This window comes from Dasypus novemcinctus, chromosome 2, assembly GCF_030445035.2.
Source record: "Dasypus novemcinctus isolate mDasNov1 chromosome 2, mDasNov1.1.hap2, whole genome shotgun sequence".
NCBI classification, from domain to species: Eukaryota; Metazoa; Chordata; class Mammalia; order Cingulata; family Dasypodidae; genus Dasypus; species Dasypus novemcinctus.
The window spans coordinates 182,950,372-182,972,934 of NC_080674.1; the positions used below are offsets into that span (position 1 = coordinate 182,950,372).

Consider the following 22,563-nt stretch of genomic DNA (forward strand, 5'->3'; position numbering starts at 1 on the left):
AAGCCCCTGCAGCGTGGCTGAGATGGAACCGGAAGCTGATCTAGAACCTGGATGCCTGGGCAAATGCTGAGTTCTGGGTATAGCCATCTTTTTTTTTTTTAAAAAAAATTTATTTATTTATTTAATTCCCCCCCTCCCCCGGTTGTCTGTTCTCTTTGTCTATTTGCTGCGTCTTGTTTCTTTGTCCGCTTCTGTTGTCATCAGGGGCACAGAATTGTGCGCGGCGCCATTCCTGGGCAGGCTGCACTTTCTTTCACGCTGGGCGGCTCTCCTTATGGGGCGCACTCCTTGCGCATGGGGCTCCCCTACGCGGGGGACACCCCTGCGTGGCGCAGCACTCCTTGCGCGCATCAGCACTGCACATGGGTCAGCTCCACACGGGTCAAGGAGGCCCCGGGTTTGAACCGCGGACCTCCCATGTGGTAGACGGATGCCCTAACCACTGGGCCAAGTCCGCTTCCCCTGGGTATAACCATCTTACCTCCACTGTCGCAGTTTCTTCCACCATAAAATGGGGGCAACACCCTTCACCCTACCCACCAAGGCCGAGCTGAGGGCCACAGGGGTTCTGACGAGTATTGTATTTGTTGGAGGTGAATCAATTAAACCTCTGCCTCCCAAGAAGGGTGGAGGGGCTGGCCGGCCCCTCATGATGGAGGAGGACGGTGATATTTGGGCCTGGCTCTGCCTGTGTTGAAAACTGTCTCAGGGACTACTTTGGTATCTTTTTTCTTTTCTTTTCTTTTTAAATGTATTTCCCCCCCTTCACTCCATTGTCTACTCTCTGCATCCATTCGCTGTGTGTTCTTCTGTGTCTGCTTGTCTTCTCATTAGGCGGCTCTGGGAACTGATCCTGGGACCTTCTGGAGTGGGAGAGAGGCGATCATTCTCTTGCTCCACCGCAGCTCCCTGGTCTGCTGCGTCTCTTTTCATTGCATCATGTTGCTGGGCCAGCTCTCCGCGTGGGCCAGTGCTCTGTGCTCCACATGAGCTAGCTTGCCACACAGGCCAGCTTGCCTTCACCAGGAACCCTGGACCTACTATATGGTAGACGGGAGCCCAATTGCTTGAGCCACATCCGCTTCCCTACTTTGTAATCTTTGCCAGAGGTTTAAACTCCCTGATCCTTGCTGCTATCCCATTAGGTTATTTACAGGATCTTTCCTGGAGGCGTGGGAAATACCTTACTGCTCTAGCCCCAAGAAGAGAAGAAAAAGGAAGTGAAAAAAGAGAAAGGATTCATCTTGGCCTTTATCATCCAGGGAACACAGTAGGCAAGCGGAGAAGTGGGAAGAGGAGAGGAGAAGAAGGAGGAAAGGAGAAGGCAATAAAGAACACAAGCCAGTCACAAAAGACCACATACTACATGATTCCATTTATATATCCCAAATTGGCAAATCTGCAGAGACAGAGAGTAGGTTAGTAAATGGCTGCCTAGCGCTGGGGGGAAGGGCTCGAGGGGGAACAGGGAGTGACTGCTAATGGGTATAGGTTTCTTTTTGAGGTGACTGGGGAGATGGTTGCACAACTCTGACTATCCGAAACCATTAAATTATACATACATTCAAATGGGTGAATTGTATGGTATATGAATTAATATCCCAGTAAAAGCTACGAAAAAGAGAAAAAGTGCAGAAGTAGGAGGTGAGAGGAGGGGCGGCAGGAGGCGAGACCTAGAATGGAGACTCGGGGCAGGGAGGAGCACCAGGCCCGCTCACCTCGACCTTGAGGCCCACTCACCTCGACCTTGAGGCCCACTCACCTCGACCTTGAGGCCCGCCTGGAAGCTGATGCCGTCGGGGATGGTGGTCTGGAACTCGGCGATGGTGTAATACTCCTCCTCCACCTGGGGCGGGATGGGAGGCTTGGGGAGGTTGAGGCCTCGAGGCTGGAACGATTAAAAACAGGGCTGACTCCTAGGTGGGGGACTGCCGTGACACCGGGGAGGGTGGGGCTAAGAGGGCAGCTCCAACGCCATCTTCCATGGGAGTCACTGGCTCTTCAGCTTCAGAGCGATGAGGAGACACCCGGGCCACTTGGCAACGATCATGAAACCTGGGGGCAGGACTGTGTTCTACGAACTTAAAAGGTAGCGAGGATGGTGGAAAGAACACAGTTTGTGAGTCAGACTCACCCGGTTGGAAAATACTGTGTGTGACTTGGGCACACCATTACCCTTTTGGAGCCTCAGTTTCATGTCCTGTAGAATGGGGATAATAACAGTATCTACCTAGTGGGGCTGCTGCAAGCATTAGGTCAGTCATTGCAGTGACAGCACCGTATGCTTTGCACGGCACTCAAAAGATGCTCAATAAATGGTAGACCTATAAAGAAGGCCCAGTTCCAAAAGTATTGGTGCCCTGATGGGGAGTAGATGTAGTTCAAGCAGTTGAGTGCCTACTTCCCACATGGGAGGTTCCAGGATCGGTTCCCAGTGCCTCCTAAAAAAACAAAAAAACCCCAAACAAACAATAAAACCAACTCAGGGGAGTCCATGTGGTTCAGTGGCTGAGCACTGGCTTCCCAAACATGAGGTCCCAGGTTCAATCCCCAGTCCCCGTACCTCAAAAAAAAAAAGGGGGAGGGGGGAGGCTCAAGAAAGAGAAAACTGGAGTACGAAAGGATATCAGAAGGCAGTACCACAAATGGTGTTTGTGCCTTGTCCAGGCATGGGCCTCAAACTGTCTGATGTGAGAAGTCTGATCTAAGGCAGAGAAGTGGACACAGGAAGCAGAGAGCACTTTCCGAGGCCTAATTGTCATACACAGCCTCTGGAGCCACAGAGCCCTGTCTAGCCTCCACGGACCTCAGGCTTTGTCAGCAGGACTGGCAGGCATACAGCCTGCTTCACAAGGCAAGAGAACGTCTTTGGTTAAGGGCCACTGGACATCCAGCTGGCTCTCCAGGGACAAGGGTCTACTTACTATGGTCATATCCCGGCGAGGAGGGGGTCTCTGCCTCATCCGTGGTGACCCTATGGAGAAACGAGGCCTTATTTCACACGTGTGCAGAGTTTGCAGATACAATTCCCAAGGCAGACACCGGGAAAGATCTATTCTCTCCCGCGGAAGACGAGTCGTGAAGCTCTGCGTGGGAGTTAGCGTGAGGCTGCCACCCCCTCCCTGGAGAAGAGCCCGCGGGAGAAGGAGCTGCTTGTGCTGGGCTCGGGGCTCTCTCAACACAGCTTTTTCTCAAATCACAGTCTATTTCTTGCAGGAACGAAAGGGGATGATGCCGAGTCCTGGAACGATGGAAAACTTTCCAGGAATGGCAAAAAGCCTAGGCTGAAGAATAACATAGATGTGCATTCCAGCCCCAGCTCTGAGGCTGGCTGGCTCCGGTTTTGGGCACGTTCTTTGAATCTTTGACCCACAAGGCCGTCACCTGTGAAACGGGGGCAATGCGTGCGTGCCAGGGGCCTAGAGAAGGTGAAAGCAAACAACCCTTGCGGAGCTCTTGGCACAGTAAGTGTCGCTGCCCCTGGTTTTGCACTCTACGACAAACCCAAATTTGACAAGACAAACAGAAACAAAACTCTTGGGCGGATGAGTTCAGGGGTTTTCACTCTGGAGATGGGCTGCCCGAGCTCTGGGTTCCAGGGGCAGGAGGAGGATGACTCTGTAGCGGTCCTAGGCTTTTAGCTAAAGGCAGAGCACCCTGTGGTGGGCAGAGCTGGTTCAGCACGTGTGTCCACACAGAGGGCTAGCTTGGTGGTTGGGATGTGGAGGAGACTGCCAATCCCTGTGTTTCTATTTTCCTTGTCTTCTAATAGAATAAATAGCAGCAGAGGTTTGGTTGGATGCTTCGCTGCATATAAGAAAGACTACACTTCCAGACTCCCTTGCAGCTAGTATCGCCATGTGAGTAAGTGTTGGCCAATGGGATATGAAAGTGAAAAGTGTAGAGTTTCTGAGTTGTGACCTTCACTTCCTCTGCCCTGCTCCTTTTTATCAGTTGGGATAATGGCGAGTCATCCTGGACACCAGGTGGATGAGGGCGACACTCTAGGGATGGCAGGGTAGCAAGACAGACACTGTAACATTCCTTCTGAACACATGGCGTTATCATATCAGCCTTGGACACATACCTAGAGTGTTTCATGAGAAATAAATAAACATCTAAATGAGTAACACACTGTTACTGGGTATGTGTGTGTGTCTATCCTTTACTATAGCATCTGAACCTATACCCTAATGAAGACATGAGGGTTCAGATTTTCTTCTGCTCCTATACCTTATTGGGAATCCTCCTAAGCTCTTAGCCATGACAGATTAGATTCACAGGAACTCAGGGCTGGCTGAAACCCCTGCCGTGGCATGAGAGAAAACAGGGTCAGTGTTTCTAAAGGCAGCTAAACAGAGACTATGAGCCACGGTTGACTCACTGAGTTCACTGACTTCTAAGAGCCACTTGGCAAAAACAGCTGGGAGAACTTCAGCCAGGGGCAAGTGACCTCATCCTTGCAAGGAGCTGGAAGTCCTTTCCCAAAATAGGGATTCCCTTTGTCCTGAAGACAAGCACGGGGTCTTGGGCACTGTGGCTGAAGGCTGGAGTCTTGGTCATAAAGAAGTCAGTAATAAATCCCACTCTCAGGTGTTGGGAACAAGAAATGGTAAATCATGCTTTGAAAAGCAGGATGGGGAAGGTACTACTGTAAGAATAAGCCCAACACATGGTCAACCTTCTATACCTCTGGCTCAGAAATCCGAAGATGCAGTGAAGCAGAGAGAGCACAGGCTCTGGACCAGAAAGGCCTGGGTTCAAGTCCTGGCTCTGCCGTTTACTAGCTGGGTGGCCCTGGGCGAATCACTTCATCTCTCTATCTCGTGCAACGAACACACTAAGTCCCTCGGAAGGTTGGTACGCGGAGTCAATGACACTAAAATTGAACTATAAGGTTCCTGTGCATAGAAGGTGCTTGAAAAAATGGTAGCAACCGTGATCGTCACGATGTAGTGGCAAAAACACGTGCTTGAAATGAGGTGTTAGCCTCTTGACTCAGGTTTTCCTTGAACAAGCTGCCCGGGTTCCTGAGCCTGTTTCCTTGTCTACGGGATAGGTGGGCAGCAGGACTGTAGTGAGGACGAGCCACAGGCAAGCAGCTCTGAGCACCAAGCTCGGGACACAGTGGACCCCTGGCCACCAGGAGCCTGGGCGGGCGTCACTCACTCTGCTTAACGTCGCCGTCGGGGACCGGGCGGCCTTCGAACCGGCTGTCCCTCTGGTTGTTGAGCAGCTCCTTCTCTCTGCCTGCTGCGTTCTGCTGCCGGAAAGTGCCATCCAGGTCAAGGGCACCCGAGTGGGTGGACGAGCCCGGAACTGGCTTTGGGGGTAAGGGCTCCCCGCTGCTCTTCTTCAGGTAGGAGGCTGGGGCCCAGCCCTCTTTGCCCTGGTGCCTGGGTGGAGGAGGGGCAGGAAGAGGGAGGACGCTGGTCAAGCGGGGCCAGGCCCAGGGTAAGGGGCCACAGTTCCACTGCAAATCACGACTGAGGACCGGAGGAGAGGAATGACGGGCTGCAAAGCCCTCAGCTGGGCTCCAGGTGGCTTCCAACCTGACCCCCGCGATGCCCCCGCCTCGTCTCTCATACAACCCACATCCCACCCACTCACATGCCCCCAGATTCCCAGATGCCCCGCGGTCTTTCTCCCCTCCATGCCCCTGCTCTTGGTGACTCTTCTGCCTGGCAAGCCCCTTCCCCGTCTCCTCCCCGGTGAACACCTGCTTCTCTTTTCTGGCTCTGCTCAACGTCTTTCCTTCTCTGATGTGCACAGAGAACGAACCCCTTCCTCCAGGGTGCCCCCACTCTCTCCTGCTCATACCCCCGCCCAGCGGCTGTAACCCCGATGGCGCGTGGCTGGGGCCCTTCTGTTTTCCCAGCCTGAACCTGAATCCCCGGGTCAGGGACTGTGGCTCATTCATCTCGGTATGGCAAGGGCTTCTGTGCCAGAGTGGAATGAAGAAATAAAAGAAAACGTGGACACACAGTCAATGACCCAGCACAGAGCAATGGCTGTAAACTGTCATCATGCCCTAATAGCCACTGTGGTGATGATTCTAACAATGACGACACCTGACACTTCCCAGGCAATTACCCTGCCAGTCCTGTCCCACGCGTGGCAGCTCTTGCACCCTGTGAGGCAGGGGTAACTGCAATCTCTGGGCTGCTGAGCCCCTGGTGCACTGGCTTACTGCCCCCCAAAGGGAGGGCAATTGCTCACCGCATTCTCATGGTGACAGAACTGTTTTAAGAGCAGGGTCCAGAGGGATCGTGAGCGCCAGCTCGTGAGAACCAGCGGTGCCCGGCTCTTCCCAACTCTAGGCTCACCGACATCCCTCGAAACTGACTGCAGTGGGAGTATTTACACCGTGGAGATTGGCCAGTGCTGCAAATCGGAGCATCCCCCTCCTTCCCAGGAGCTGCTTGTTAAACATTTATCAGCACTGCACTGGGGGACCCCCAAAACAGGTGCCCACACCTTCGAGGAAAGTCAAAACAGCCCAATTGCCTAGAGATGATGTAAGGGAGGGCCAAATCTCTTGTCGAGAATGAATCAACACTGTGTTTCAGTGAAAACTGGGTCCTTTACACTTAGAAGCTTAGAAGGTAGGTATCTACAGGGTTTGGTCTATCCATTGTAAAGTTCCCACTGGGAAGGAATAAATCTTGTCCTAATTGGAAAGTGTCAGGCTGCATACAATCCACACTTTCAGTATGAGACAGTTAATTGCACAGAGCAGACATATGCAATGGGAAGTGTGGGGCTTTGGGGTGAGAAAGGTGTGGGTTCAAATCCTGACTGTCAGTTTCTAGCTGGGGGATTGTGGACCAGCCATTCTGCTTCTCATCTGTAAAAGGGCAGTAACAACACCTACCACATGGGCTTGTGGAAGGAGTGAAAAGAGACCATTTATGTGAAATACCTGGCATGGCAGGTACTCAGCGGCACTACCCTTCACTTTTGGGGGACAGTTGTACCATTTTAAGAAGAGGCTATAAGGGAAGGGCAGCCTTGAAAACTCAGCCGGGTAGCGTGACGACAAACACTATTCAAGGCTCTAGAGAGATGGGCCCTGGGAGCCTGGCGAGTCCAGAAGCCTCCGGCCCCACGGGGCTCGGCTTTCCAGTTCCCCGCCGCAGTGCCTGTCCCCAGAAGAGCTGCAGGAACCCCAGTCTTGGCAGCCACCCTGGGAAGCAACTTCTGCCACGGCTGAGGAACCTGGAGTTCAAGTGACTGAGCTCGTTTAGCAGCTCTGACCTGCCGGGGACAAAACGGGGTGGGACATTCTGCAGCAGAGGCAGGGAACAGAAACCGAGGGAGTTCACAAAGAAAAGAGGCAGCGAGAAAGAGGAAAAGGAAGCCATGGAGGTCTACAGAACGCCACCAGTTGACCAAGTGCCTCTCCACGAATGACAGTGGTGGGGCCGGGCTGCCCAGGCTTCTGTGCCGGCAGCACCCCTTCCTGGGTGACTGTGGGAAAATTCGGTCACTCTGTGCCTCAGTTTCCTCATCTGTCAAATGAAGAATGGTACCAACCTCACGGAATGTGAGGACTGAGAGTTGGTTCAAGGCACTCACTCTGCCGGTGGTTTTTAAATGCCCACAGATTGCTTGGTATTCTTCCCTTCACAAGGTGCAGCCTAATTCTGTTCAGAGGCTTGGAGCGAAGCAGAAGTGCTGGTGTGTAACTCTGGTCAGAAGAGGCGCTGCGGCTTCCTGGCTCGCTTGTGCTCTTGGATCACCTGCTCTGGGGGGCCGCTGGCCACCACGGCATGAGGACGTGCGTACCCCCTGGGAGAAGCCCACCTGCTGAGGAGCCGAGACCCTGTGAATGAGCCACCCTGGAAGTGGCTATTCCGGCCCGGGCAAGCCTTCCTTCAGATGCCTGCAGCCCTGCGGACACCCTGGCTGCAACTCCTGAGAGGAGGTCCCCGCCCAAGAAAGGCATGCCCGAATTCTAGACCCACAGACGCTGGGAGACAAATGTTTGTAGTCTTAAGCCACCAAGATGTTGGGATGATCTGTTATGTAGCAGCAAGATAACATCTGCCCTCAATATATGTTATCAATATATGTTAGCTACCATTATCATCATTCCTTCTTCTTCAAATCTCGGTTCTGAGGTCCCCTCCCTCAAGAATTCCTGACCCCCAGGCTGGGGAGCCCCTCTTCTGTGCCCAAGGGTGTCCTGCCAATGCGTCTCTCTACTGTATTTGCTGCTGTGGAGTCACTGCTGACTTCCTAGCTCCCAGAAGAGGGCTTGGCTCAAGAGATTTACGGTGTGTTTGTTGAATGAAAGAATGAATGAAATGCCACATGGTTAGCCCCACGTGACTGTGTTGAATGAATAATTGAAAGAGCGAATGAAGTGCCCCATGCTCAAGGCCATGTGAGTGGCCTCACGCTGCGCTACACATATCACAGCGGCAGATGCTACACTGCAGCGACCTCAGGTTTCCTCTTTCACTCTTAATTTCCTGCTGTCACAGCCTGCCTAATATGGAGACCACTGCTACCACTGGGAAAGAGCCAGGCAAACCAGGATGCAGTGGTCACCTCAACAGTCCGTGAGGTTCTGATTTAATATACAGGTGAAGGAGCCGTTAAAAAGTGTTGGAAGGGAAGCGAATTTGGCTCGACAGATAGAGCGTCCACCTACCACATGGGAGGTTCCGGGTTCAAACCAGGGCCTCTTGACCCATGTAATGAGCTGGCCCACACGCAGTGCTGATGTGTGCAAGGAGTGCCGTGCCATACAGGGGTGTCCCCCCTGTAGGGGAGCCCCATGTGCAAGGAGTGTGCCCCATAAGGAGAACTGCCCGGAGCGAAAAAAGCGCAGCCTGCCCAGGAGTGGCACCGCACACACCGAGAGCTAACGCGGCAAGATGACGTAACCAAGAGAGACATGGATTCCCCGTGCCGCTGAGAAAAATACAAGTGGACACGGAAGAACACACAGCAAATGGACACAGAAAGCAGACAATGGGGGGTGGGGGTGGGGAAGGGGAGAGAAATAAAAAAAAGTGCTGGAAAGTGCAGGTCTCCTGCTTTGACTGTTGGATTCTGAGAGATGAAGGCACATGACCAGCCCCGGGATGAGTCACAGGTGACGTGGTGTGGGTGCATCCTATTCAACTCAGAGTGGGGCTGGAGAGGGAAACCACGCACAGGCAGGGCAGCGCCACGCTTCCAGTTACTCGTTACGAGAAACATCTGGAGGCGGAGCCCAGCTTGCTTAACAGGGTCACCGCTATCTGTGATTCAGGGTGTTTGCAGAAGGTTTTGCTTATTATGGACTTTTAGGGAAGGATATGGGTAGGGAGGGAAGCCAAAGGCCACAGAAGTGTCCTTTTGTAGCTTACCCCATCTGCAACCATTTACAGACCTCTGGAAAGCTGGAGCCCATGTGACCCGAAACCGACCCAGCTGCAGCGCGAGGCAGAGGCGGTACCTGATCTTCCACCAGCCTTCTAGGTTCTTCTGGATGACCTCCACCATGGCCCCTTTCTCCAGGTTCATTTCATCCTGGTCGCGGGCCGTGTACGGGTAGATGACTGTGTACTTCTCCTCTGAGGGAAACAAAGGGGGGCTGGGTTAACAAAAGGACTACTCTGGCCTTGGGGGCACGAGATGCCCTTGGCCACCAGAGGGGAGCGTTCCTCCAGAGACTGCTGCACACCCGCCAGACTCCACTGAACCCCGGATGACTGTTCACGCGGCTACAGGGCATGGGGCAGAGGACGGGTCCCATCCCTGTGAAATTGCTCGGCTTCCCGCATTCATTCTCACCTTCCTCAAATCTGTGCTGAAAGGATAACTTGCCCTGACCATCTTTTGTGACCCTCCAACCCCAGACAGCCTCATCCCCCTTACCCTGGTTTATTGCCCCCCTATACCAGGAGTCACCACTAACACACCATATAACTTCCCTACTCATTATGTTCATGTCTATGTCCCCTGCTAGACTACGAATTTCCCGCAGGCAGGGATTTGTGTCTGTCCTGTGTGTTCCTCTATCTCCAGAACCAGCATGGTGTTTGGAATGGTTGGCAAATAGTTGAGAATCAGCCAACATTAAGCAAACGAGTGAGTCTCGAAGGCCTGGCAGGAGCCACCCTGCTCCAGCCAGAGGGCCTTAAACCCTCCCGGCGCTGCTCCCCAGTTCTCACTGGTGGGCAGCTCAGGGACGAGCTGAGGTTGCTTTGAGGCTGAAACCACTACCAAGGAGGAGACGGCTAGCAATTTTCATGAGCTAGCTGGAAACTGAGCTTCATGTTTCATTAATTACTTCCAAGCCCCTGAATCGAACTATGCTTGAAGCTGCAGTTTTTATGAATGCTACTTGGGTGCCTCTCCTCCACCCCAGAAGCCGTGGGACTATCTCGAGATTCTCCTCCCAGGGAGCTGTCCCCAGCGGTGTCCCTTCCCCAGCAGCCCCCCGAAGGGCCCGGGCTCAGCTGCGAGGGTCATGTTCATTGTCAAAGGGCTCCAGAGAGCAAGCGAACAGTTCCTACCCCCAACAGGGTGGCTGTGGCTGCTCAGACCCAGGAAATGGATCTGTGTCCCAGGGGAGCCTGGCAAGGAGGGGAGGGGGCCTTCCTGGTTTGATTACACTCCGGCCCCCGGGGGGTGAGAGCCCGCTGCGGGCTGGTGCCCACGGTTAGCACGGGGATGCTGACACCATGGCTTTGGGAGAACACCACAGGCTCTCTGTGGCTTGCTCAGCTGAGGCGGAGGGAGGAGGAGAACCCACAGGGCGCTTATTGACTGATTGATGCAGTCTGCTGACCGCCCGTGGGGGCCGAGCTGACTCAAGTTGCACACATCCTGTGTTCGGCAGTCAGTGGCTCCCCTCCTCCAAGGAAGCTGGAGGTGGGGTGGGGGTGCTGCGAGGGGCGGAGGAGAAGACTCAACCCCACAGATGCTGGAAGGGGCATGGCCCGGGTCCTAGTCTAAGTGAAGGTCAAGTTCTAGGGGCATGGGACTCCTGGGGACCCGTGCCCTCTGGCTGCACCATTTGGGGGGATTGTCAGCACCCAGAGGCCCTCTTTGGGCTCCAAGGGACCTTGTGAACTGCATGGTGTACGCCTGCTGCCTGCCTGCTAGCATCCCTCTGTCCTCCCTCTGGTGGCACGACCACCCTCAGGCCACGTGGTTTGGGTGAGGCTGATCTCACCAGCTCCTGGAGGGAGGGGGCGGGTGGAGGACCCTGGGCTGGCCACCATATTGATTCAGGGATGGCGTGTGACCCAAGTGGATCCAAGTGTAACCAGTCATGGGACTTGTGTTGGAGGAAAAGCACTCTTCGGTGGGGTTCCTGAAAGGTGTCCAGAACTACTGTCACCATGAGGAGAGAGAGGCTGCAGAGAATGTCAGCAAGAGTGGAGAACAGAGCAGAAAAGTGGCAAGAGTGAGTCCTAAGTTGGATAACATTTCCAAGTTCCTGGATCCAGCCATGCCTGAAGCTGGCCCTACCCTGGACCTTTTTGGTGAGGCTTCCCTTTTTTGGTGAAGTCAGTTTGATATGGGTTTCTTTCCCTTGCAACCCCAAAGTGCCTGACGAAAGGAACAGGGCCCTGGCTCCGCACCACAGATACCCCAGGCAATATTTTTTTAACTTGGGGGACTTTAAAGCCCCAAGGGCCAAGAAATAATACCCCAGGGACCCTCCTCCCAGACCCACATGCCAACATATACACAGGACAAACAAGCACAGTGTATCTCGCATGCAGCAGGCAGGGCAGGTCCAGGGCAGGGAGGCTCATGCTGGTGCAGAGACCCAGCTCCGAACACCCACGGGGAAGAAAACCCTGAGCAGGCACCTGGACGCCAGCTGATGGCATACAAGTCCCCCAGAGTCCGGCGGCGGCCCATGGGCCAGGGCAAAGACCCGTACCTCCACGAGACTGGATGGCAGCATGTGAGGGCAAGGGCAGAAAGCAGAGGTGAGGAGAGAGAACTTCGTGACTCAAGGCAGGGGGGCACCAGGGACATGCTTGCACTTAGGAGTCCATGACTTCCAAGTCTCTTCCAAGCCCCAGGTGTCTCAGAAGGGCCAAGCTCCCAAGCATTAACCTTGAACTTGAGAGCAGAGGCATAATTCTACTCCTGGCATCATTATAAATAGGGGAGGGGGAAGCAAACGACAAACCTTTAGGGAAATCTGGCCTCTCTCTTGCCTTCTGGCTGTGGGACCGAGGACAAGTCTCTACCTTTCTAAGCCTGATTCCTCACCTGCTAAATGGGCTAACAACTACGCCCTTACCGAGGGATCCCCTTGGGGAGCCTTGTTAAATGCCTAAGGAGCTAATATTCTCCACGCAGAACACCACAGCCCCTCAGTCTGAGATGACTCTTCCCGTACCCCAGTGCTAGCTTGGCCTCTTGGGTCTGGTGGGTCCCACAAACACAGAGCAAACCAACAGACCTTTCCCTTTGAAGGGTGTGGGCACTAATAAAACTAAAAGCAAAAACAAAACAAAACAAAATAAAAAACCCAAAATAAAATAAAAAGCAAAATGCCAAACCACGATCAATTGTTTTGCTAACCTTTGAGTGTGGACCTACTCCCCTTCTCCTCACCCCCTTTTCTGACAAGTATATCCTTACAGTGGTTTTGTGCATTTTCAAAACAGCCAACAAAAACCCCCCAAAAACCCACAACAATTCAACCCTAGGTAATATCTAGCTGATACGATAATAACTGTTTCTGGCTATTTGCTGAATGTGTTGCATGTGGAGTCTCTGCAATTATAACAAAAATCCGATGATGTCGATAGCATCGGTTCAATTTTTCAGAAGAGGTGGCTGGGGCTTAATGAGGCTAAGTGACAGGCTCAAGATCGCTCGGCAAGTAAGTGGTCCAGCTGGGTTTCAAATCCAGGTCTGCCCGGCTCCAAAATCCCTCTGGTCATTTAGGAACGCTTCTAAGGGGAAAGGGAGTTGCTCGGGCCTTAGTATTTCTGGCCTGGCAGGAATCACCATGCAGGACACCTGCAGGCAAGGGCTCGCTGGGAACAGGATGTGGGGCAGAGTGTGTGCGCGTGGGTGGTGGGGTGGTGGAGTGGGCCAGCCCTCATCCGGGACACATCGTCCGGGCCATTTAAACCAACAGAGAGAGCAGAGGTCTTGAAACCGAGAAGTTCAAATGTCTTGCAAGTGAGCCGGGAGCAACTCCAGCATCTTGGCTGCCAGAATGACTCTAGGGAAGAACAGGGAGGTGTCGACAGCAGCAGGCTGGGGCCCTCCCGAGGGCGCAAGAAGGTGCCAGGCCCCGGCTCTGGCCAGGCTCACCTGGGTCGTCCACCCACGGTCCCTAAGACAGCCCCGATCCCGCGGCCCGGCTGCCTGTCCACCGTCCCTGCCGCCCGTGCCAGCGAGTTCCTGCGGCGGAGGCAGCCCGGGATGGGCGATGGCTGGCACAGGTTTCCCCAGCAGCCGGAAGCTCAAGCTCCTCCCTACCTTCTTCAGGCTGGAGGGAAAATTCATCCTGCACACCATCCTGCCCTTCGAGACAGGTCGCGGGCACCCAGCCTTGCTCTTCAGCAGTGCTGACGAACCACCAACCTGGGAAGACCAGAGCGCAGACGGATGTTAGCTGGGTGAGGGTGGGGCGCTGGGGGTCAGAATATGGTAAGAGTCAGCCACTGTGTCAGTCAATGCTCAGGGTAAGACGAGAGAGTCACCACTTTGCTAAGAGAACACAACTACCAGAGTTAGCTGACTGCTAACTGCTAGAGACAGGCTACTAGGAAGATCTGGCGAGCCGAGACGGGAGAGAGAAGGGCATCCTAAATGATGAGAGGAAAAAATGGAGTTGCAGTCATGGAGGAGTGCAGTGCGTTATCTTATTTAAGCTCCACCTCGTCCATTCCCATTGCACAGATGAGGAAACTGAGGCTCAAAGAGGTGAATAGGCTTGGGCAAGCTCATGCAGGTCAATCTGGCTGCAGATGTCTAAGTGCCTCTGAGGCCTTTTATTCAGCTCTCAAACAAAACAAAACGAAACAAAACAAAACAAAACAAAACAAAACAAAACAAAAGAGCTGGCACAGGTAGGCAGAAAAACAGTTCCCCAAAGACGTCCACACACTAATCCCTGGAACACGTGACTGTGCTAAGTTACATGGCAAAGAGGAATTAAGGTAATGAATGGAATTTAGGTTGCTCACCAGCTGACCTCAAAATAGAGTAATTATACTGGAGTATGTGGATGGGCCCAGTGGAATCGCAAGGGTCCTTGAAAATGGAAGAGGGAGGCAGAAGAGGAATCAGAGTCATTGGGATATAGGACAATGGAAGAAGGCGCCACGAGCCGAGGAAGGTGGGTGCTCTCTAGAAGCCGGAAGGGACAAGGAAATGGACTCTACAGAATGGAAACCCTGCCAACACCCTGGTTCAAGCCTGGTGAGGTCTGCATTAGGCTTCTGATCTGTAGAACTGTAAGATAATAAATAAGCGTTTTTTTTAAGCTGCTGAATTTGGTAATTTGTTACAGCAGCAAGAGGAGACTGATACAGGACCCAACTGGCTCTCCACAATATAAATGGGGAGACGACACCTGCCCCCCACGATCACACACATTCAAACCCTGGAGGGTCTGCAGGAGCAGAGACTCCTCAGGAAGCTTCCGGGTCATACAGAGGGGTCTTTGTGCTTGAGTGTCCTGAAGTAGAAGCCCCCTTCTGTTTTACTCGACCAGATGCTCCCAACCACATTACGATGACTTGAACCCTGTGCGTGCGTGAGAGAGAATGAAGCGTTCATGCCAAACTGACAGAAAGGTTATGGGGGGTCGGGAAATGGGGCTAGGGTGAAAGTTGATGGATAAAACTGATTTCAGCTTTATCACCAATGTTTTAAGAAGCATGTGTTCATAGGTTACTTGAGGAACTAAACTATAAAATTAAATGTGTCCCATTTGTTGGCCACTTGAGGATTTGACCACCTGCAGTTTTTTTTTTTAAATGCTATCTGCTAGACATACTAGTCTTCACTCCAACACCCTATCCTGACTCTTCTTTCCAGCAACCCATTCTTGCTGGCTTCACTCAAGCTGGTGTCTCCAGCCCAGAAGAACTAGTGCTCCCTTTGTGTCCTCGTGGCACATCCTAGCTACACCATGCATTTAGCACAGGGGCTAAGGCCCAGCTGGAATTGGTTTAGAATTCCAGCTCTGTACCCTGCTGTGAGATCTGGGGCAAGCGACTGAGTCATTGGAGTCTGTGAGGCAGGGCTAATTCCTATATTGAGAAATAAGGAGTGTTGGTTGGCTAATGTTGGTCTCAGTCACTTGACTAACGGTAACATGATCCAGAAGATGCTGGGAACAGTCTTTCCCCCAGGACCCCTTGTTGGGGACTGACTCATGTCCCCCACAAAAGGCATGTTCAGGTCCCAACCCCTGATCCATTTTTAAACAGGACCTTTGAAGATGCTATTAGTTAAGTTCTACCCAAAATGAATGGGGGTGGGCCTGAATCCAATACAGCTGAAATCCTTCTGTGCAAAGGAAATTGGACACAGAAGGAGAAGCCACAGGGAGCAGCCAGAAGCTGGAAGTTAAGGGATCCAGAAGGGAGAAGAGACAATGCCATGTGAGAGAAAAACCAAAGAACTCCAAAGACTGATGGCCAAGCAGAAGATACTGACCCCAGGAGGAAGTAAGTCTTTTAGCCTCTGAAACTGTGGGCCAATAAATTCCTGTTGTTAAGCCAACCCATTGTATGGAGTGACAGTTTGAATTTGGTGAATCCCCAAAAAAGACTAATCTATTCCTATAGGTGTGGTACCCTTTGAGTGCATTAGAGTCACTTTAGATTACTTGAATAGATTGCTTTGATTGGACTTTATCAGTGAGGCATGACTCAGGTTGAGTCTCTGCCCTCTCCCTGGGTCTTATATAAAGGGAGACACAGAGAGAGACACACAGAGAAAAAGGAAGCTGTTGTTTTTGATCCTGCCATGTGAGAGAGGACTTTGAGGATTGCCAGCAGCCAAAGCTTAAGCACAAAGGCCCCAAGAGACTGGGCCAATGGAGCAGCTCAAGGCTGCTGAGGAGACCAGCCCTGCCATATGCCCAAGAGCTCGCAGCTGAACTCAGGAAGAAAGTAGAGCAGTTGAGACTGAGAAAGGAGGCCTGGAAAGAGACCAGCCCTATGCCTGGTTGCCCACAACTGAGCTCCAGGAGATGGAAGATTCTGGAGGGAAAGACAGGGACCTTGGCAGAGATCGGCAGCCATCTTGCTTCGCCATGTGGCAGGACCCCAGGATCACTAGTAGCTGATATTAGTGAGAAAGCATCTCTGCTGGTGCCTTGATTTGGGCATTTCATGGCTTTGGAACTTTAAGAGTGACTCTGACTAAACTTCCCATTATAAAAACCAACCCATTTCTGATAACTTTGCATTGGTATCCCTTTGGCAAATTAAGATATGTGGTATTTGTTTTAGCAGCCAGAAAACTAAAACACCCGTTAATTACTCTTTTAACAGCCAGGAAACTAAAATACCCATTGGGGTATCTCAGAGGTTGACCAGCTAATGACATTTTTAGTTAATGTCATATTTTAGCCACACAGACTCAGGGGGTTTATGCCACTTTTCCCTGGAGAGGAGCTTCTAGTTCTTTGGGTTCTTCCCCAATCCCCGCTCTTTGCCTTCAACTGGGGCTCACTGGGTGCTCTGTAACTAAGGATGGCAAAGGGGAAGAATCCCACATTTTTTGAGCACCTCCCACACGCCAAGCACAGATTTAGGCACTGTACATTATGATCTCATTTCGTCCTCACGTCAGTTCTTTGGAGATGACATTTTCTTCAATTTGCAGATGAGCAAATTGATGGTCAGAGAAAGAGCAATGTGGGTACTCCTAAATGAAGGAGTTTAGATTTAAACCCAGGGTAAAGGTCTTGGCCATTCCACTCTCCATCTCATACTCAGCCAGTGCATATAATCTGTGGTCTCAGTCATGGGTAAGTGGACTGGGGAGGTGGGCAGTGTGTATGTCTCACCAGAGCCTACTGCTGATGAAGCAAATCAACAGGAAGCAAATTTCCTATGGGACTCTCAACTCCACGTCTCCAATTCCTTTAAAACCAGAAGAAGCATTCATGAAATGTCAACCTGAGAACAGATCAGCATGTTCTGACCCAACAGGATGTTGGTGACTTGTCATCTCATGGGACACTGTAATCAGCTTTCTATGAGGCTATCTGCTACATCAGTGGGACCATGTGGCCAGCTTGATTTCATTACTGCAGTTTCTAAGGAAGGCGGGAAGACAGGTGGTCTAGGTCCCTACCTGACTCATTCTTCTCGATGATGTCCACCACCTGCCCCACGCTGAGGCTGATCTCCGAGCTCTCCTGCTTCTGGTAGTTGGCCACCACCACATACTGCTCCAGGACCATGGGGTCCACTGAAGTCAGGTCTCCCCCTGTAAACAGGAAACGCTATCAGACATCACATCTGGCCACCAGGTCATGCATGAAGCAGGAACAAGGAGTCCTTGACCAGGGTGTGTCAAAGACACTCCACATATAGAAGGAAGCCATAATAGGACTCATATCCAGGGCCAGCTCATCCACTTATTCTTTGATTCATTTGCTCCTTCAACCATCAAATAGTTACCAAGTACCTATTTTGTGCAGGCTCTGTGCTAGGCACTGGAGTTCAGAGTTGAGTAAGATATGATACCTGCCCTTAAGAAGTTGGCAGCCTAGTTAAGCCCTTTCATTCATATCCATCTATCCATCTGCCACTATCCATGCATCCACCCATTCATTCAGCTATCATCCATCTAACCAAACAGGCATCCATCCATCCATCACCCATCCAACCATCCATCCATTCATCCATCTCCCATCCAATTAAACAGCTATCCAACCATCATCCTTTCAACCATTTATCTATCTACCATCCATCCACAATCACTCATTTATTAATTTATGAAGTCACCAGTGATGTTCCAGACACTATTAGGTGGTGGGGGTACAAAAGTGAATGAAACAGATATGATTTCCAGTCTTAAGAATTTTAATCTAGCCAGAGAGACAGATCCATAAACAGTACATATAGTTAATAAGTATTATAATTATATAAGTATTAGTTTGCAATAGATGTGCTGACAGAAGCACCCAGGACTCCAGGTGAGAGAATGATGCGGAAGAGGGTGCTATAGTAAATGGAGTGGTCAGCAAGTCCTATCTAAGGATGTGAGATAAATCAGAAACCTGAGAGATGAGAAGGAGCCACGAGGATGGGGAGAGAACAGTGTAAACAGACCCTGAGATGGGCAAAAGCTGGGAGCCTTCTGGGGACTGGCCGGAGAGCAGGGTGGCTGAAGCCCAGTGGGCAAGGAGAGTGGTACTGCATGCTGTCACACAGGTAGGCAGGGGTCACCAAGGGCTTCTGGGCCGAGGTAAGAAGACTGGTTATTTTTTAACCCTGAAGTGGAAAGCCATTTAGGGGTTTTAAGAAGGGAATGATGAGATCTGACTCATATCTTCAAAAAGGTAATTCTGGCCACCATATGGAGGATGGATCAGAGGCCGAGAGAAAAGGAGAGCAGATGGAGGTTGTGGAATTGTGGGGCAAGGGCTGGTGGTGGCCTTGACCCAGGGCAGTGGCCGGAGGAAGAGAATGGAGTGGACAGGTGCTCCAGGAGATGCTGCATCCACAGGATGCAGGAGAAGGGTGCCCCCTGGAGTTGTGCAGCCTGGTTAAGCACTAAGACATACCTGAGAAATAAATGAAGGCGGTATCGCTGAATATGGGTGGGTTAAACCACAGGGACATACGAGTTCAGAGACTCCAAGGGCAAGTGGACAGCCTGGGATTTCTGGGATATATTCTGTGGTTTATGGAAACAGTAGGAGGGAATACTTTGAAATCAGGGCTTTCAGAAAACCAGGGCCCTGTGGCTCCTAATGTCAGGTGGTGCCCAAAATACGCCCAGCAGAGTGGTGCAGGCAAGTCAGCTCACACCGAGCATGTTTTGCACCCTTCTCCCCAACTCTGTACCAGGCAACATCCTTGATAGCCTAAAGTTGGCCATGGTGATGTTTATACAACGGAACACATAACATATACACCATGGAAATTACTGGCAAATGCTGCAGCTTACGCCATCACCCCCTGCTGGAGCTGGCTGTTAAACATTTGCCAGCACACCCTGCACTCCAGCCTCTCACATCCAGAAGCAGCACAAAAGCCCTCTGTTAGGACCATATAGTCTGAATTTTTTGGTGTGGCAACAGAATAGGGCTTTGTAGCCGGGGTGAGGGTCATTACTTCCTGGCCCTATGACCACGTTCCAGTCACTCACCCTTCCCAGCTGAGGGTAACGGGGGGGATGTGGGGGACCTCTGAGCTGTTGAGAAGAGTCCCATGGAACTCTGCCGCTTTACCCTGGGTCGAGAACGCACGAAGAGAATAGAGAAAGAGGGGAGGAAGCAAACCAAAACGAGGGTGGAGGTTCAAAAGCAGTTGAGAGGGACGCAGTGCCAAGTGAATGCCTATCGAACGGCACACACTCTCCCTAAACCATCTCAACCCGACCACCTGGGAAATGGGTATTGCTGTTCCCGCTTCGTGGACAAGAAAACAGACGTGCAGAGATACCAAGTGCTTGCCTTGGGTCACACGGCTGATTAGGGACCAAGGCAGGGCGTTCTGGGTCCGAAGCTCTCCAGCATGGTGGGGCGCGGTAGTGGGGTGGGCAGGAAAGGTCAACGACAGGGAAGGCAGAGTGGCCAGCGTGTGCTCGCTGCCCCTCTCCATCACCACCCCCAGAGGCCACCAGGCTGCGCCATCTTTCTTTGGCTCTCTCAAGGGTTCCCTTTGCCATTCTCAGCCATTTCCTCCTCACCTCCTCCTCCCAGGTCAGGCGGCAGGCTGATCCCTCCCAGGCCCAAGGATGGCAGCCCACCCACCCCCCCAGCCAGCCCTGGGCACTGTCAGTGGCCTGACAGTAGCTGGTCACTGCCCCGTCCCTGCTGCCCCCACCAGACAGTGAGCTTCACCAGGTGGCTGTCTCCTTCGCCACTTGGCACTTTGCTCGTAAAAGTTACTGTCGGGTGAAGGAACGGATACAGGACGCTGGCCTTCTGGAGGCTCTTGGCCGCCTGTCACAGTTATTAGGAGCTGGGGACACTTTCCCGGTGAATCTAATAGGTTGGCGACGAGAGCCTATTTTTTTTTTTTTTTTTAAGATTTCTTTCTTTCTTTCTTTCTCTTCCCTTCCTCCCCGACCCGGGTTGTCTGTTCTCTGTGTCTATTTGCTGTGTCTTCTTTGTCCGCTTCTATTGTTGTCAATGGCACGGGAATCTGTCTCTTTTTGTTGCATCATCTTGCTGTGTCAGCTCTCCGTGTGTGCGGCGCCATTCCTGGGCAGGCTGTGCTTATCTTCCCGCTGGGCGGCTCTCCTTACGGGGTGCACTCCTTGTGCGTGGGGCTCCCCTACATGGGGGACACCCCTGCGTGGCAGGGCACTCCTTACGCATCAGCACTGCACATGGGTCAGCTCCACACAGGTCAAGGAGGCCCGGGGTTTGAACCACGGACCTCCCATGTGGTAGGCGGACGCCCTAACCACTGGGCCAAGTCTGCTTCCCAAGAGTCTATGTTTTTAACTGCAGGATACCTGACAGAGCAGCAAGACAGAGGAAGCCTGGGTCTCTGCTACCACCAGGCACTCACTTGTGAGCCCTCTACCTTTGGAGTTTGAGCTGAGAAGACCCAGCATTGACTTGTGTAATACTGGTTATTTTGGGTTTTCTGTTGCTTGTAGCCAAACCCAGTTCACCTATGCACCTCTGATCACTATGCCGCGGCCGGGAGCCTCCTTGCTATTCTATGATCATGCAGAACGTGTTCCTGCCACAGGGCTGTTGCATGTGCTATTCCCGCTGCCAGGGTCAGTCTTCTCCAGGCATCCGTAGAGCTTCCTCCTTCCTGTGCTTCAGGTGCCTGCTCAAATGCCATCTTATCAATGGGACCTTCCTGGCTGCCCTAGATAAAATGCCCCCCCCCCCACTGGTTGACCCCGTTTTATTTTTTGCCATGTTTTTTGTTGTTGTTTTGTTTTTTACCATCAGACTCTGTCTCTTTGCTGTCTATTTTTCTGCTTTAGCATGTAAGCCCTAAGAGGATAGGGATCCGATCTTTTGTTTGCTGCTGTACCAGTCTTTTTTAAGGGCCTGTCGTTTGCTTTTGTATGAGGCAGGGGGCAGGGGTCCATAAGAATGGTTTTTATTTTCTTAAAGGTTTGTAAAAACAGAACAGAATTAGAATATGCAAAAGGCACCACAGGTGGCCTGCAAAGCCTAAAATATTTACTAACTGGCACTATACAGAAAAAGTTTGCCAATCCCTGGCCTAGAACATGGATGGAACTTACTGGGGCTCAATAAATATTTGAAGGCATGAATGAATATTTTAAAATTCAGCCTTCCTACCTCAAGGGGAAATTAAAATACCTTCCCTGGCAGCACCTATAACATTTTAATTTGTTTAATCATCTATCTTTTCTACCAGTCTGTGAGAATATTTCCCACATTTTAATTATTTTGCACTCCCTAGAGACCTAGGAGACTGCTCGGCACACAGTAGGTGATTAATTAAAGTTTACTGAATGAATAATTGTGTGTCTTGTCCACTCAGCTCCTAGCATGAACGTTCAACAGACAATTGTGGAAGGAATGAACAAAATATGGAAACTTCTAGAAACCCTTCCTGCCCCACACAAGGCTCCAGGCTGCATCTCGGCAGCACACAGTGCTGACGGTTATCAACAGGCATCTGTCTTTATGGGCAACCAAGGACTACTCCCTCTTGCCTGGAAGGAGGAACTGAGGCTCTGGTTAAGTCAGGGCCCAGTTAAGTCAGGTCACTCCATCCAAAAAGTTCAATCGTTTCCACAAATCCTGCCACAGGATTTGTGTGCCAGGATTGCACCACATACAATTTTCAGGACTCCCACCTACGGACTGAAGTACTGTTTTCTGCACCAACTCTCCTAACCAGTCTGCCAATGGGACTTGGCACGATGATGAAGTCACAGAATCAGAGAATCGTGGGACTCGCTGTGAGCAAGCCAGGAAGCCAGGAAAAGAGGAGAGAGGAGGGTTTGGGATTCTGGGCTGGCACAAGCAGATCAGGCACTGGCACAGGGCTCAGGGCTGGCACTTCCTCCCAGTTTCACTCTGGGGCCAGGTCTGACTCTTCTATTGCCTTCTTGTTCTTCTGTGGCAGTAACTTTTAGATTGAAGTTCCCTGCCATGAAGTAATTCAGAGGTGAGTATGCAGTTGCTTTCTTAACTTTCAGAAGTTGCTCCTCTAAGAGCACCTTGCCTCCATTCTAACCAAAACGGATGTTAAAATAAAGAACCCAATTCACTTGATCTACTTAGGAGTCTTGAGGCCAGTTGGGTGGAGACACCTACTGGTGGAGTGTAATATTACAGCCAAGCTCTATAACGCAATATCCAAAAATGGTTGTAGGTAGCTAAGTTCTAGGAATTGAAAGTGTGAAATCAAAGGTAGAAAAATCAGGAACAAAGAT

General features: G+C 51.6%; 1 protein-coding gene across 1 annotated transcript in view; it reads right to left on the reverse strand.

Annotated features, from left to right (window-relative positions):
- The window catches only part of SH3PXD2B (SH3 and PX domains 2B), a 117,831-nt gene that overhangs the window by 10,811 nt on the left and 84,457 nt on the right, over nt 1-22,563 (reverse strand). Inside the window, exons 7-12 of the mRNA XM_004464767.5 lie at nt 17,302-17,436; nt 13,462-13,566; nt 9,452-9,569; nt 5,170-5,396; nt 2,925-2,974; nt 1,763-1,888 (exon numbers count right to left, since the gene is read on the reverse strand). Coding sequence (XP_004464824.1) covers nt 1,763-1,888; nt 2,925-2,974; nt 5,170-5,396; nt 9,452-9,569; nt 13,462-13,566; nt 17,302-17,436 — 761 coding nt within the window. The remainder of the gene's footprint in view (nt 1-1,762; nt 1,889-2,924; nt 2,975-5,169; nt 5,397-9,451; nt 9,570-13,461; nt 13,567-17,301; nt 17,437-22,563) is intronic.